Raw genomic sequence first — 15,403 nt, 5'->3', positions numbered from 1 at the left:
GTTTATGTGGACAGACACATTTGCATCTCCATCATTGAGACTAGATGTCATAGCTTTCAGGGTTACATTCTTAGTGAACACTTGCTTGCATTGACTTGGAAGCTCTCTAGCTTACTTAGTTTTTTTAACATACAGGCTCTTTAGACTACCTGCAGACTGGCAGCCTTTCTGGCTTGCATTGTTTTTTTTAGCAGAGAGGAAGAGACAGGTGGCATGGCATCACTGAGAGGATTGAACAGTCAAGGGGATGGCATTGGTGCTCTACAGAATCATGCTATGTCAATGTCAATCTGCAGCATGTGACAGGAGCTATTGTGACAATCACACAGAGTGTGCTTCAACTACATAGACATGGTTGAAAGTCCAAAAGCACCGGTCCTTAGTTTGGTCAAGGGTGACAATGCTCAGGAGGTAGCTGACACAATCAGTCAAGGGACACAATCTCAGTCCTGGGGGTTGCTGGCTAGGATCAGTCAGGCATTTGGTCCTACCAAAGTCTGGGGATGTATGTCCTTGCAGTCTGGGATAGGGCCACTGTCAGTTTTCCAGTCAGGGGATTATAGGTAGATTTATTAGAATGCTATGGAACTATCCATCCAAGGGACTGGGCCATTTACAGTTGGTTTATGCTGCCAGGTCAGTCTGGGTGGGCCACATTCAATCCTGTATGAGGATTAATGGTCAGAGGCTTATAAAGGGGCAGTCAGCGCAGTCCTAGTGAAAATGGGAGACTCAAGTTTAGGTTAGGATTTGTTGTATAGACTCGTTGAAGAAATTATTACAGTAAAAGGGCAAATCAAGATAGAAGGATGCAATCCTAAACAGCATAGAAGAGGTTGGCAAGTCACAATCATTCTGCCCTCAACAGCAGACAGTGAACAGCCTACAAAGGCCATTGGCTCAGGGGATAAACTGCGAACATTAATTGTTATGTAAATGGAATGAATGGAAATGGAATCAGAAGCTGAAAGGTACAGGATGTAGGGACACCAACACAAAAGGGAACAGAAATGATGGCCTCAACTGCTTTCAGTGGCAGAGAACTCCACAGACTTACTACTCTCTCGGTGAAGAAATCTCTTATTCTTAAAGTGTGTATCCTGAGACTGTGGCCTCTGGTTCTGAACTCCCTAGTCATCTGGAACATCCTTCCTGCTTTTACTCTGTCTAGTCTGTGAGTATTTTATGGACTCCTATAAGATCGCCCTTCATTCTTCTAACCTCTAATTGATATACTCCTAACCAATCCAATCTTTTGTAGTACATCAGGTCTACTCTCCAAGGAATCAGTCTGGTAAACATTTGGTGCACTTCCTCCAATGACAGAACATATTTCTTCAGATAAGGAAACTAAAGCTGCACATAATACTCCAGTGTGGTCTCACCAAAGGCTTGTACAATTGCAGTTAAGACATGTTCCTGTACTCAAATCCTCTTGCTATGAAAGCCTTTCTCACCACCTGTTGCACCTACATGCTCACTTTCAGTAACAAGAACATGCTCAATCCCAATCTATCAGCATTCAGATAATAGTCTGCCTTCCTGTTTCTGTTACCAAACTAGGTAACGTCATATTTATCCACATTATACTTCATCTGCCATGCACTGTTCCACTCACTCAATTTGTCCACATCACAATGAAGCATCTCTGCATCCTCCTCACATTTCACACACCTACCATGCTTTGTGTCATCTGCAAATGTGCAGATATGAAGTTTAGTTCCCTCATCTAAGTCATAGTGAATAGCTGGGGTCCAACTACTGATCCCTCTGGCATCCCTTTGATCATTGGTTCCACTTGAAACATGGCCTGTTTATTCCTTTGTTTCCTGCCTGCAAACCAGTTTTCTATCCATGTCAGTAAATTACCACCACCCCCATGCACTTAAATTTTACGAATGTTGATTTCTGAAGTGGGATTTTATCAAAAGTCTTCTGAAAATCTAAGTAAATCACATCCTTGGCTCCTCCTTATCAACTTTACTAGTTACATCTTCAAAAAATTCCAGTAGATTTGTCAAGCGTAATTTATTTTTTATTTATTCTGTCTGATCCTGTCAGATTGAGCCTCGGTAAGTCTCAAAGTCAGAATATTTTATACACAATTTTGCTTTTGTACAAAGTGCCAAAGTTACACCTTATGCTTTTTTTTTGGTAAAGACTTAATTTGTATCCATATTATCATTCCATTTTCTGTTCATTATAAGATTCAACTTCACAAAACATACCTGGTAAGTCAACACATTGCACTTGGTTTCAGCCATTTTTGTCCAAAGTAATTTAAATGACAATCTTCTGCCTGAAAATAAGTCTTAACTTCCAATCTTTACCTTTAGGTATCTGTTCTCTGTTACCAGTGTCAATTCAGATACAAGCCAGCTGGTGACACGACATATTTCTTTCTGTATAGCATTTGTTAACGATTCAATCTTGAGATATTATCAGTATATTCAGACATGCTAGACACACATTAAGTGGAGCTTGAATCCAGACCTTCAATCTCAAAGGTAGGGACAATACCACTGTGCCACAAAATCCTGCTACTCAGTCTTCAAGCTCCTTCCATACACCAGATTTCTCACGTGCAAAACCTACATGTCTGCTCTTTTTTTATATTCTCTAAAGTGCTATTATGTACAACTGAGCGACTTTCCCACCACCAAAATCATTGTAACAATTTTTTGCATTTTTTCCTTTAGTTATTAACTGCAGCAGTAATCACCCATGTAGTCAATTAAATATTTACAAGCAAAGCCCATTATGAGCAATGTAGACCATCAAAAGTAAGGGGGAGCTATGTTGTTTGCCCTCTGTATCTACATAATCAATTAATTAATCAATTAACCACAATCACATACTTAACTACTTGTTACATTAACATCAATGTTTTCCAATTTGCTATTGGGGCTTATGGTGTAATGGTACTGCCCCTATCTTTCAGCCAGAAGCCTTGGCTCAAATCCCACCTATTCCGGAGCTCTGTAATAATGCTAGAACAAGTTCATTTGAAAATATCTACCAAATTGCTGACTTTCAAAGGTGCAACTTTCATATGGAGCTTCTTCACAAAAATATTATTTTAAAAAAGCTTCAAGAGAAGTAACTTAATTGTTACAAAGTGCACTCATAGTCATTAGTTGTGAAAGTGTTGTATACAGTGAAAGTCACAAATTCATAGGAGCAAGCCCTTCAGCAGTCATAGATTAAGTTTGCTGGTGTAAACACATTAAGAGAAGGTGTCTAGATATTTTACCTGGCCAGAGACCAGCTGGCTCGGGGAGATGTTAACAATTCCAGCTGAGTATCATCATTGATCTTCTGCACAGTGTTGACAGGACGTGGCTCGATTATGTGTTCCACAAGGTTGCCGTAGCAGCTAATAATGAACAGGGAATCCACTACCGACTGTTTTGATTGATCTAAGAGTAAAATAGATAAATGTAAGTCTTGGGATCAAAAACAATAAAGTATTACTGTAATAAAGTAAAGGGCAGCATGGTGGTTCAGTCGTTAGCACTGCTGCCTAACAGCGCCAGGAACCCAGGTTTGATTCCAGTCTTGGGCTGTGTGGAGTTTGCACAATCTCCCTGTGTCATGGGTTTCCTCCAGGTGCTCCGGTTTCCTCCCACAATCCAAAAATATGCAGGTTAAGTGAATTGGCCAAGCTAAATTGCCTGTAGTGTTCAGGGATGTGTAGGTTAAGTGCATTAGTCAGGGGTAAGTATAGAGTAATAGGGTAAGGGAATGGGTCTGGAAGGATTACTCTTCAGACGGTCAGTGTGGACTTGTTGGGCCAAATGGCCTGTTTCCACACAAGGCATTCTAAGAATCTATGAATATAAACAATACAAATATATTGTGAATGTCCAGAATTCTGCAGTTAAATTTCAGCCCTAAAAAAGTGTCTGAAATTAATTGCCTTTCAAAATATTCCAAGTAAACCTGTGGTGTTAAATATAAATTGTGCTTTTTGACCCTAGCTGAAGCAAAAACTTAATTGGAAAGGGAACAGAAAAGGAAACACAACAGGTAAGCATAGAAAGGAAACTGACTCTCCCAGCTTTTAAGAGATTCAAAACAAACTTGAGGGTTGGAAACCAAAACTGTTGAGCTAACTGATCTGATGAAACGATAAAAAAGATACAGATCAGTCCAAATTGGGCAGTATCTGTTGATGAATTCACTGGTGCAGTAAAAACAAGATCAATAAGACTGAAAAAGACATTTCAGATCCAGATGTGAAGAAAGGTTGCTGCAGCTGTTTCTGTTACTGCAAGAAAACAATTGTCAATCTACTCTGAGTTGAGCAAGTCCTGCAGATGTTTGCCGTTCAGGGGGAAGGCTATGCCCACGCAATTCGGATTGGTTCTGTGCTGCTACAAGCTGCAGATGAGCAAGTAGAAGGACAGGAGAAGAAATTCCAGCATATCCGTTCAGCTTTTTAGGAAAAGCAAAGTACTGATTGTATCCAACAAGAAAAAGCACTGTGTGTAACATTGAATGTGATTCCAAGATGAATGATATTTGCAAAAAAATCTGGTAGGCATGAAGAATTACAATGTTAAAAAACACACAACACCAGGTTATAGTCCAACAGGTTTATTTAGAAGTACAAGCGTTTGCAGCGCTGTTCTTTCACGATGGAACAGCACTCCAAAAACTTGTACTTCCAAATAAACGTGTTGGACTTTAACCTAGTGTGTGTTATTTTTAGCTTTGTACACTCCAGTCCAACACTGGCACCTCCACATTAAGTATTATAATTATAATGACAATGAATTTTGAGTTGTTTATTGGAATTGTAGTGTCATATGGTTGAATGTACGAGAAGATACATGTATTAATACAGAAGGCTGTTCTTTGAGATAGAAAGAATCAAAATAGGTAACAGCCATTCACTGGTTTATTTCTCAGGCCAGTTTCTTGACTGATTGAACCAAATATGCCTAGTTTAAAAATTTTAAATGATGTTTAGCAATTAACTATCAGTCATCATTAACTGGTACAGATATTATCTAAATAACCTGTTCAGAGATGCTATTCGAGATCTCTGGAGCAGGTGGGATTTGAACCTGGGTCCCTGGTCAGAGGTAGAGACAAAATCACTATACCACTGGTATATTCTCTTTGATAATGGCTCTACCAAGCAGAGTTCACTTGTCAAGTAACCAGCACACTCCTCTCCTACAGTATAAATATCAATCATTGTAAACATTATCTTTTCTTAATTTGATGTTTCTTGTGAACTGTCCTCATGATAGCAAGACAAAAAATTTCAACAATATGGGTTGAATTTTACCAAAAAACACTTTGAGTGTCAATTTTGGCAAGTTTCATGAAGCACTTATTTCCATGACCTTAGCAAGCTTCTCATGCTACACTTAGCAACTCACCTCATTAGCTATGCACCATGCCTCTACAGCACCTTGCTTTTATTTTATTCTCACTAGAGACAAGGGAATCACTGGCTGGCCAGCATTCATTATCATCCATAGTTGCTTGTCCCTTGAGAAGGTGGTAGTGAGCTGCCTTTTTGAACAGCTGCAGTCTGTGTGATATAGGTAGACCAACAATACTGTTAGGCAAGGAATTCCTGGACTTTGGCCCAGTTACAGTGAAGGAATTGTAGTAATCACGATGGTGATTGGCTTTGGGAGGAACTTGCAGGTTGTTCTGTTCCTATCTATCTGTCCCTTTGACCTACTGGATTGAAGTGGTTGTGAATTTCAAAGGTACTATTTAAGGAGCTTTGGCAAATTTTTGCAGTACATCTTGTAGATGGTACACATTGCTGCTATTGAACATCACTAGTGGAGGGAGTGAATGTTTGTGGATGTGTTGCCAATCAAGTGGGCTGTTTTATAGTGGATGGTCAGAAGCTTCTTGAGTGTTGTTGGAGCTGCCTTCATTCAGGCAAGTGGGGAGTATTCCATCACACTCCTGAGTTATGCCTTGTCAACATGGACAGACTCTGGGGAACCACAAGTTGAGATACTTGATGCACTATTCCCTAGCCTAAGACCTGCTGTTGTGGTCAGTCAATTTATATGGTGAGTCCAGTTCAGTTTCTGGTCAATGGTAACCTCCAAGATGTTGACAGTGAACATCAATAAGCAATAATTATATTGCCTTTTATTGGAGATGGTCATTGACTGAAATTTGTATGGCACGAATGTTACTTGCCATTTGTCAGCCAAATCTGGATGTTGTTTCATTTGAATATGGATTTCTTCAATATCTGAGGAGTTGCAAATAGTGCTGAACATTGTCCATTTAACAGCAAACATCCCCACTTCTGACCTTATGATGGAGCAAGGTCATTGATGAAGCAGCTGAACATGGTTGAGCTGAGGACACTATCCTGAAGTACTCTTGCAGAGATATCCTGGAGCTGAGATAACTGACCTCAACAGCCATCTCCCTCTGTATCAGGTACAACTCAATCAGTAGAAAGTTTGCCCCCAATATCCATTGATTCCAGTTTTGCCCAGGCTACTTGATATCACGGGCTGCCTGCAACAGGCAGATTAGTGAGGATAACATCAAGTATGTCTTTCCCTCTGGTTAGTTCCCTCACCGCCTTCCAGAGACCCAGTTGAGGAGCCAACTAGTCATGCAGCTGCTAACACATTCTTAGTGTTGGAGGTTGAAATTCCTTACCCAGTGTACATTTTGTACACTTGTCACACTTTAAATGTTGTTCAACATGAAGGAGTACTGATTCATCAGCTGATGGACAATGATATTCAGTAGGAGGTTTCATCATTTCCCCTTCCCCCACCTCACCCCAGTTCCAAACTTCCAGCTCAGCACTGTCCCCACGACTTGTCTTCCCTGCCTATCTTCTTTTCCACCTATCCACTCCACCCTCCTCTTTGACCTATCACCTTCATCCCCATCCCTACTCACTCATTGTACTCTATGCTACTTTCTCCCAACCTCCACCCTCCTCTCATTTATCTCTCCACCCTTCAGGCACTCTGCCGGTATTCCTGATGAAGGGCTTTTGCCCGAAACGTCGATTTTCCTGCTCCTCGGATGCTGCCTGAACTGCTGTGCTTTTCCAGCACCACTCTAATCCAGAATCTGGTTTGCAGCATCTGCAGACATTGTTTTTACCTGGTTTCATTGCCTATGTTTAAACCTGATGCATGGAGAATGGAGTCAATGTTGAGGACTCCAAGGGCAACTCCCTCCCAACTCTAAACCGCTGAGTGGCCAGCTCTTTTTGGTCTGACCTGCTGGTGGGTCAGGACATATCTAGGGATGTGACAATAGTGTCTGGGAAGGTATAATTCTGTGTTTATGACTATGTCAGGCTCTGGCTTGACTAGTCTATCAGACAGCTTTCCCAATTTTGGCCCTAGCACCCAGCCGTTAGTAAGGAAGACTTTGCAAGGTCAATCAAGCTGTTTTTGCCTTTGTCACTTCCAGTGCCTTGGCGGTTCAGATGGTCCTTCCGGTTACATTTCTCTGTTGAGACTTTTTCGTGATTGACACAGCCAAGTAGCTTGTTAGGCCATTTCAGAGGGCAATTGAGGTCAATCATATTGCTGTGGTTCTGGAGTGACATACAGGCCAAATCAGGTGAGATCGCAGATTTCCTTCCTTGAAGGACATTAGTGAACCAGATCACACTGTCATTCCTCTCACCACTGGGAGAGCAAAAATACTTATCATTGTTGGGACCTCATGGGAATCCTGGAGTCAGCACCATTTTTAAAGCCCTGCCATGTATAGGGTTAAGCACTGCCAACCAAATGTACAGAGAGGGGTGGCATGGTTGACTTTCAATTGCAAATACAAATGCATTTTCATAAGTGAATTGCTATTTCAGACCAAGTTACACAGGCTACTCATCCTTAGCAACATCCTATCTTAGAATCTTGCCTAATGGAATGCTGTTCTTTCCCCAGTACCCAGTGGAACTTAACACCATCAATTTGAACAAAGTGGGAGTATCACAAACTGGGAAACCTTCAAATGATTGAAAATGTTCACTTTTATTCAGCAACAGCAAAAGTGAAGGGAAAAAACAAAGGCTACATTTGCATCTGGGAACAGGCAGGGACCTCTTGCCTTTCAAGTAGCAACAAATCTACAGTCATAGATCATAAAGTTATATAGCATAGAAACAAACCCTTTGGTCTAACTCATCCATGCCAAATAGACATCCTAAACTAATGTAGTCCCATTTGCCAGCATTTGGCCCATATTCCTGTAAACCCTTTCTATTCATATATCCATCCAGATGCCTTTTAAATGTTGAAACTGTACCAACCTCCACCACTTCCCCTGGCAGCTCATTCCATACATTCACCACCCTCTCCATGAAAATGTTGCACCTTAGGTCCTTTTTATATCTTTCCCCTCTCACCTCAAACCTATTCTCCAGCCCTGGGAAAAGACCATGCCTATTTACCTTACCTATGCCACGCAGGATTTTATTAACTTCTATAAAGTCACCCCTCAGCCTCCGATGCTCCAGGGAAAATGGCCCCAGTCTATTCAGCCTCTTCCTATAGGTCAAACCCTTCAATTTTGGCAACATCCTTGTAAATCTTTTCTGAACCCTTTCAAGTTTGACAACATTTTTCCTAAAGCAGGGAGACCAGGATTGCATGAAATACTCCAAAGGTGGCCTAACCAATGTCCTGTACAGCTACAACATGACCTCCCAACTGCTATACTCAATTTTCTGACCAATAAAGGAAAGCATACCAAATGCCTTCTTCACTAACCTATCTACCTGCGACTCCACTTTCAAGGGACTATGAATCTGCACTCCAAGGTCTCTTTATTCAGCAACATACCCCAGGGCCTTACCATCAAATGTATAGTTCTGCCCTAGTTTGCCTTTTCAAAATGCAGCACCTCATTTGTCTAAATTAAACTCCATCTGCCACTCCTCAGCTCATCGGCCCATCTGATCAAGGTCCTGCTGTCCACTGAGGTAAAGGTAACCTTCGTCGCTGTTCACTACACCTCCAATTTTAGTGTCAACCGCAAACTTAGTCACCATACCTCCTATGTTCACATCCAAATCATTTATATAAATGATGAAAAGTAGTGGACTCAGCACCAATCCTTGTGGCACACCACCGGTCAGAGGCCTCCAGTCTGAAAAGCAACCTTGATCACTACCCTCTATCTTCTACCTTTGAGTCAGTTCTGTATCCAAATGGTTAGTTCTCCCTCTATCTCATGTGATCTAACCTTGCTAACCAATCTACCATGAGGAACCTTGTTGAGCACCTTACTGAAGTCCATATAGATCACGTCCACTGCTCTGCCCTGATCAATCCTCTTTGTTACTTCTTCAAAAAACTCAATCAACTTAATGAGACATGATTTTCTATACACAAAGCCATGTTGACTATCCCTAATCAGTCCTTGCCTTTCCAAATAAATCGTGTCCCTCAGGATTCCCTTCAACAACATGCCCATCACCGATGTCAGGCTCATCTGTCAATATTTCCCTGACTTTTCCTTTGCACATTTCTTAAAGGGTGGCATAACATTAGCCAACCTCCAGTCTTCTGGCACCTCACCTATGGCTATCGATGATATCAATATTTCAGCAAGGGGCCTAGTTATTGCTTTCTCCACTTGCTGCAGAATTCTCAGGTACACCTGATCAGGTCCCTGGGATTTATCCATCTTTATGTGTTTTCAGATGTCCAGCCCCTCCTCCTCTGTAGTATGGACATTTTTGAAGATGTCGTTATTTATTTCCCCACATTCGATATCTTCCATATCCTTCTCTATAGTAAACACTGATGCAAAATACTTATTTAGTATCTCATCTATCTCCTGCGGTTCCACACATAAATGGCATTGCTGATCTTTAAGGGTCCCTATTCACTCCCTAGTTACTTTTTTGTTCTTAATGTATTTGTAGAATCCCTTTGGACTCTCCTTAACGCTATTTGCTCAAGATATTTCATGTCACCTTTTTGCCCTTCTAATTTCCTTAAGTATATTCCAACTGCGCTTATACCCTTCTAGGGATTCACTCGATCCCTTCTATCTACACTTGACATATGATTCCTTCTTGTTCTTGACCAAAACCTCAATTTATCTAGTCATCCAGCATTCCCTACTCCTACCAGCCTTGCCCTTCTCTTTAACAGGAACATACTGTCTCTAGATTCACATTATCTCATTTTTGAATGCCTTCTTGATTTTCAACTGTCCCTTTACCTGAGAACATCTGTCCCTAGTCAGCTTTTGAAAGTTCTTGCCTAATACCGTCAAAATTAGTCTTCCCTCCAATTTAGAACTTCAATTTTTGGATCTGGTCTATCCTTTTCCATCACTATTTAAAAATAATAGAATTATGGTCGCTGGCCCCAAAGTGCTCCCCCACTGACACCTCAGTTACCTGCCCTGTCTTACTTCCCAAGAGTAGGATCGGTTTTGCGCCTTCTCTAGTAGGTACATCCACATACTGAATCAGAAAATTTTCTTGTGTACACTATTCTACTCCATCCAACCTTTAATGCTGTGGCAGTCCCAGTCTATGTTTGGAAAATTAAAATCTCCTACCATAACCACGATTTATTCTCACTGATAACTGAAATCTCCTTACAAATTTGTTTCTCAATTTCCTGATGGTAATCCCAATAAGGTGATCATCCTTTTCTTATTTCTCAGCTCCACCCAAATAACTTCCCTGGACGTATTCCCAGGAATATCGTCCTTAAGTACAGCAGTAATATTATCCTTAATCAAAAAAACAAGTACAGTCAATGAGTGGTCATTGCTTCCAGATCACATCTATTGGAGCCAATGTCAATTAAGTCCTGGCTATACCTGACACTGCAGCGCTCGATATTGCACAAGGCAATATTCCTCCTGCTCAGTTTCCTTATCTTCCTCCTCAGAAGACTGCTCGCCGAGCTCTTCATCTTCCTTCACATCTCCTCTTTGCCTGTTCCAGTTGTGATAGCACAGTACACTAGAATAATGTGACAAACTCTGTCTGGACTGTATTGCAAGATCCCTCCCAACACTGATCCAAGCATGAGAATGTTGAGAATCTCATTTTCTGATCTTGCTATATGTTCCCAACAAAATTTGCCAATATCCAAATTGTTCAGGAGCTGGGAAAATTCTGCCATGTGTTTTTCTTTCAGCATTAATCAAGGCAGAGTTGAAGGAGTTTGTGACCAGATGAGATCATTAAAATCTCTGAGTTAATTTGCAAACTTAGTTTTCATCTACACTTGGTATTTAGTTTACAATCAACCATAAATTGCCTGTTCATTGTATTTAATTTATGCTAATTCTGGTTGTTTGGGTACGGGAATAGAGTATATTTAGTATTTGCTTTGTTAGGTCTTGTACAGTTAAAAACCTTTCTGTTTAAGCTGCGGTATCTTCTGCCTTTAGCCTTGTAGAAAATAACTGGGATTTAGAATTTTATCTACTTTATTCAAATGTTATATCTCTGCTGAAATCACAGCAATATTCAAGATCCAAAAAATGTAACTTGCATACAACACAACCATTTTAGGTTAAAAACCTTGTAGCAAACAGGTGCTTGACACTTTTACAGGTTTTAGATTTCAAACATTGTAAGATAATTCATAACTTAATTTTTCTCTGAGTGATGTCACATGGAAAGAGATACCTTTTTGTACGGGTCTCTTGTCACCTGATGGCTGCTTCTTAATTTACTCTACCCATTATCAAATTATTTTATTCCATTTGATAGTATCCTGTATTACAGATCTCATGCATTTCCTAGTTTTCACATTATGATATGTATTGCGGCTCTGGAGGCAGACATTGCTTCTGTTCCAAGATAGGTATTAGATCCAAGCAATGCATGTACTGCCAGACTCAGTTAGGAATGGCAGTGGACAATTTAACAACTAATGGAGATGGAGGTTCCCCAAATATTCTCATCTTCAATGAACAGGGAATTTACGCTGACAACCATCTACCATCAGAAGTGCTAAGTCGATGATCCCTTGCAGGCTGCTCCTGAGATTGGCACCATTTTAAATGTCTACCTTCAACAGTTCAACTCACTGCACAAGCTGTGACTGAACAATTTAAGGCTCTGGATACAGCAAAGACGCTGGGCTCTTATAGTGACTCGGCTATAGTACTGAAGAGTTGGAAACACCTCCTCCCACCCTGCCCCCTGTAAAAACTCCATCCCATATTCCCAATTCCTTCGTCTCCGCCGCATCTGCTCCCAGGAGGACCAGTTCCAACACCGCACAGCCCACATGGCCTCCTTCTTCAAGGACTGCAGATTCCCCCCAGACGTGATCGACGATGCCCTCCACCGCATCTCCTCCACTTCCCGCTCCTCCGCCCTTGAGCCCCGCTCCTCCAACCGCCACCAAGACAGAACCCCACTGGTTCTCACCTACCACCCCACCAACCTCCGTATACAACGTATCATCCGCCGTCATTTCCGCCACCTCCAAACGGACCCCACCACCAGGGATATATTTCCCTCCCCTCCCCTATCAGCGTTCCACAAAGACCACTCCCTTCGTGACTCCCTCGTCAGGTCCACACCCCCCACCAACCCAACCTCCACTCCCGGCACCTTCCCCTGCAACCGTAGGAAATGTAAAACTTGCGCCCACACCTCCTCCCTCACTTCCCTCCAAGGCCCCAAGGGATCCTTCCATATCCGCCACAAATTCACCTGTACCTCCACACACATCATCTATTGCATCCGCTGCACCCAATGTGGCCTCCTCTATATTGGGGAGACGGGCCGCTTACTTGCAAAACGCTTCAGAGAACACCTCTGGGATGCCCGGACCAACCAACCCAACCACCCCGTGGCTCAACACTTTAACTCTCCCTCCCACTCCACCAAGGACATGCAGGTCCTTGGACTCCTCCACCGGCAGAACATAACAACACGACAGCTGGAGGAGGAGCGCCTCATCTTCCGCCTGGGAACCCTCCAACCACAGGGAATGAACTCAGATTTCTCCAGTTTCCTCACTTCCCCTCCTCCCACCTTGTCTCAGTCGGTTCCCTCAACTCAGCACCGCCCTCCTAACCTGCAATCCTCTTCCTGACCTCTCCGCCCCCACCCCACTCCGGCCTATCACCCTCACCTTGACCTCCTTCCACCTATCACATCTCCATCGCCCCTCCCCCAAGTCCCTCCTCCCTACCTTTTATCTTAGTCTGCCTGGCACACTCTCCTCATTCCTGATGAAGGGCTTATGCCCGAAACGTTGAATTTCCTGTTCCTTGGATGCTGCCTAACCTGCTGTGCTTTAACCAGCAACACAGTTTCAGCTATAGTACTGAAGAGCCACACCCCCAGCCAGGATGTTGCAGTGCAACTAGAATATTTGCATATTGTGGGAATTTTCCAAATATGTTCTGCCCATTAAAGACAAGACAAATTCAATCTGACTAATAACTATCTCATTAATCTGCTCCTGTTCAAAACAGCACTTGCCTAGCCTTCACTTATTACTAGTACAAACCTTAATATTCTGTAAAGTCTTGGAAGAAGTATCATGCCATGACAAACGTGTTTGTGTCCATAATCAATGTTCAGTTTGGATTCTGTCAAGACCATTGGGCTGCTGACATCAACACAGTCTTGATCCAGACATGGTCAAAAGAGCTGAATTTCCAAAGGTAAAACAAGAGTGACTGCCCGAGATATCACGGCCACATGTGATTAATGAGGTATCGAGGGGCCCTCACAAAATTGGCATTAAATGAGACTCAGGGTGTAAATTCCATTGGTTGGAGTTGGAGCAAGCACAAGGAAGATTTTGGGCTAATCGTCCAGTCATAATTACAGAAGGCTTATAGGGTAATACCTTGACTCAACCAACAGCTTTGTCAATGCTGTTTCCTTCATCATGTGATTAGAAGTGAGGCTGAATGCTGATGACTGAGCAGCAACACATTTGTGACTCCTCAGATACTGAGGTAGGCAATGCACACCTGCAGCAAACTATGGATGACATTCAGATTTGAGCTTTTTTCAATTATTCTGTTCGCAGAATGTGCACATCACTAGCTGGGTCAGTATTTATTCACCATTGCAAATGGCTCTTGAGAAGGTGGCATTGAGCTGCACTCTTGAACTCCTCCAGTCCGATGTGAGTAGGAGAAAGTGGTGTTAGAAGGGGGTTCCAGGTCTTTGACCCAGCAACAACAAAGAAAAGACAATAAAGTTCCACGTCAGGATAGTGTTGGGTAGGAAGGGAATATGAGGGTGATAATATCCTCATGCAACTGTTGGCCTTGTCCTGCTAAAAATGATAAGTAGCAAGTAATATTCATGACCAGAGCAATGACCATCTCCAAAAGGTGAGAATCTAACCTCTACCCCTTGACATTCAATGGCGTTTCCATTGATAAATATCCTCAACCTCAATCTCTTGAGGGCTACCATTACCCAGAAATTGAACTGGACCAGCCATTTAAATACTTTAGCTAGAAAAGCAGATCAGAGGCTAGGAATTTTGCAGCAACTAACTTACCTCTTCCTTCACTGTTCATCATCTACAAGTCAGGAATTTGTCTGACTAAATAAAGATCCAACAACACTCAAGAATTTTGATCCTAGGACAATGCAACCCACTTGACTGTCACCCCATCCTCCAACTGAAACACTCACATCCTCTGCCTCAGGTGGGTCATCCACTGATGATTTTCTAATTCCAGATATAGAGTTGTGAGTGCAAGCAGAAGAAGAAAAATTCCTGAGTGTGCTCAGTTTCCCAGAGTTTGCCTTTGATGAGCTGATGTGATCAGGTTTGGATTGCTAAACCAAATATGGCAGAGTTCATGCATATACTTTTCTGGTCAGGGTTTTATCTCAGCAATCACAGCTTCAAAACCCCAACATACCGATCATTTGGTCACGATGATACATATGCACCCAGCTTTCCTTCTTTAATTAAGAAATAACCATTACACCTTCTCTAATTCCATTTGGTCTCCAGCATCCTTGCCAGACCCTACTAGATGACAGCAAGACTGGTGATGATTATGAGCCAGTGGCCTTGGCTCAGATCTTTCTTCTACCTGGTTAGAGGGAGCATAGGGAGAAAGCAAAAGTGCAGATTTAAACTGTAAAACAACAGTATAACAATCTGTTTGTTCATTTCTGTTGAGGCTAGGGCACTTGGTAATCTCCTTGCTTTTCAAAAAAATGCCATGGTATCTTTCTTACACAACTTCAACAGCCATGGTTTGGCATTTTAGCATCTCCAATAATACAGTACTCTCAGAATTGCACTACTAAGAAATGTCAGTCTACAGAATTAAGTTTTGTCGTGACACTTGAAGAAAACTTCAACAAGCTAAAGATAATTTTCTATCTCATTATCCAGAATGACTAAGGTCAAATGTAGTAATGGCCCACACACACAGACAGGTCAGTTTCAGT

At 42.0% G+C, this 15,403-nt stretch overlaps 1 protein-coding gene across 2 annotated transcripts in view; it reads right to left on the bottom strand.

The window, feature by feature from the left end:
• bcas3 (BCAS3 microtubule associated cell migration factor) overlaps positions 1-15,403 on the bottom strand; it is a 1,146,863-nt gene that overhangs the window by 502,824 nt on the left and 628,636 nt on the right. For both annotated transcript variants that reach the window (XM_060847956.1, XM_060847957.1), the window contains exon 18: positions 3,254-3,419. In XM_060847956.1, the coding sequence (XP_060703939.1) occupies positions 3,254-3,419 (166 nt within the window). The remainder of the gene's footprint in view (positions 1-3,253; positions 3,420-15,403) is intronic.

The sequence above is a fragment of the Hemiscyllium ocellatum genome, chromosome 31, assembly GCF_020745735.1.
Source record: "Hemiscyllium ocellatum isolate sHemOce1 chromosome 31, sHemOce1.pat.X.cur, whole genome shotgun sequence".
Classification (NCBI taxonomy): domain Eukaryota; kingdom Metazoa; phylum Chordata; class Chondrichthyes; order Orectolobiformes; family Hemiscylliidae; genus Hemiscyllium; species Hemiscyllium ocellatum.
This window is presented reverse-complemented; position numbering and strand designations above follow the sequence as displayed.